Genomic DNA, 989 nt, shown 5'->3' on the forward strand with positions numbered 1-989 from the left:
CAGAGCAGAAGTAAGGCTTCTCTCCTGTATGTATTAATTGGTGTGCTTTTAAGGTGGTCTTTTGAGAGAATCTCTCCCCACATTCAGGGCAGAAGTAAGGCTTTTCTCCTGTATGGATATGTTGGTGTGTTTTTAAGGTATCCAGTCGAGAGAAACTCACCCCACAGTCAGAGCAGGAGTAAGGCTTCTCTCCTGTATGTATACGTTTATGTGATTTCAAGTTACTCGATAGGGAGAAACTCTTCCCACATTCAGGGCAGAAGTAAGGCTTTTCTCCTGTATGGATACGTTGGTGTGTTTTTAAGGTGTCCAGTCGAGAGAAACTCACCCCACACTCAGAGCAGGAGTAAGGCTTCTCTCCAGTATGTACTTGTTTGTGTGCTTTTAAGCTGCTCATTTGAGAGAATCTCTCCCCACAGTCAGAACAGAAGTAAGGCTTTTCTCCTGTGTGTGTTCTCTGATGAACTTTTAGATAAGTTGACGTTGTGAAGCCTTTTCCACAGTCAGAGCAGGAGTAAGGCTTCTCTCCAGTGTGTGTTCTTTGATGAACTTTTAGATCAGTTGATGTTGTGAAGCATTTTCCACAGTCAGAGCAGGAGTAAGGCTTCTCTCCTGTGTGTATACGTTGGTGTGTTTTTAAGGTGCCCAGATGGGAGAAACTCGCCCCACAGTCAGAGCAGGAGTATGGCTTCTCTCCGGTGTGTGTTCTCTGGTGAAGTTTTAGATCAGTTGATGTTGTGAAGCATTTTCCACAGTCTGAGCAGGAGTATGGCTTCTCTCCTGTGTGTATTTTTAGGTGTATTTTTAGCTTTGATAGAAATGGGAAAATCTCTTCACAATGTGGGCAGTGATGAGACCTCTTAGCTCTCTGATCTTCCTGCTGTTGCTCTCTGGGTGTAGAGAATGTCTCAACGTGGTATCCTGTGTGAATATCAAAAGAACCAGTCAGTTGGTGTGATATACATGTCATTCAAATGTATTTATGAAGC

At 43.6% G+C, this 989-nt stretch overlaps 1 protein-coding gene across 1 annotated transcript; it reads right to left on the bottom strand.

The window, feature by feature from the left end:
- Positions 1-6: 6 nt before the first annotated feature.
- On the bottom strand, positions 7-974 carry LOC135566739 (gastrula zinc finger protein XlCGF17.1-like; the record flags this gene model as incomplete). Its single annotated transcript, XM_065014364.1, has 1 exon — positions 7-974. A coding segment is annotated over exon 1 (964 nt), but the record flags the coding sequence as incomplete, so codon positions are not given.
- Positions 975-989: the final 15 nt, after the last annotated feature.

The sequence above is a fragment of the Oncorhynchus nerka genome, unplaced genomic scaffold (genome assembly GCF_034236695.1).
Source record: "Oncorhynchus nerka isolate Pitt River unplaced genomic scaffold, Oner_Uvic_2.0 unplaced_scaffold_3670, whole genome shotgun sequence".
NCBI classification, from domain to species: Eukaryota; Metazoa; Chordata; class Actinopteri; order Salmoniformes; family Salmonidae; genus Oncorhynchus; species Oncorhynchus nerka.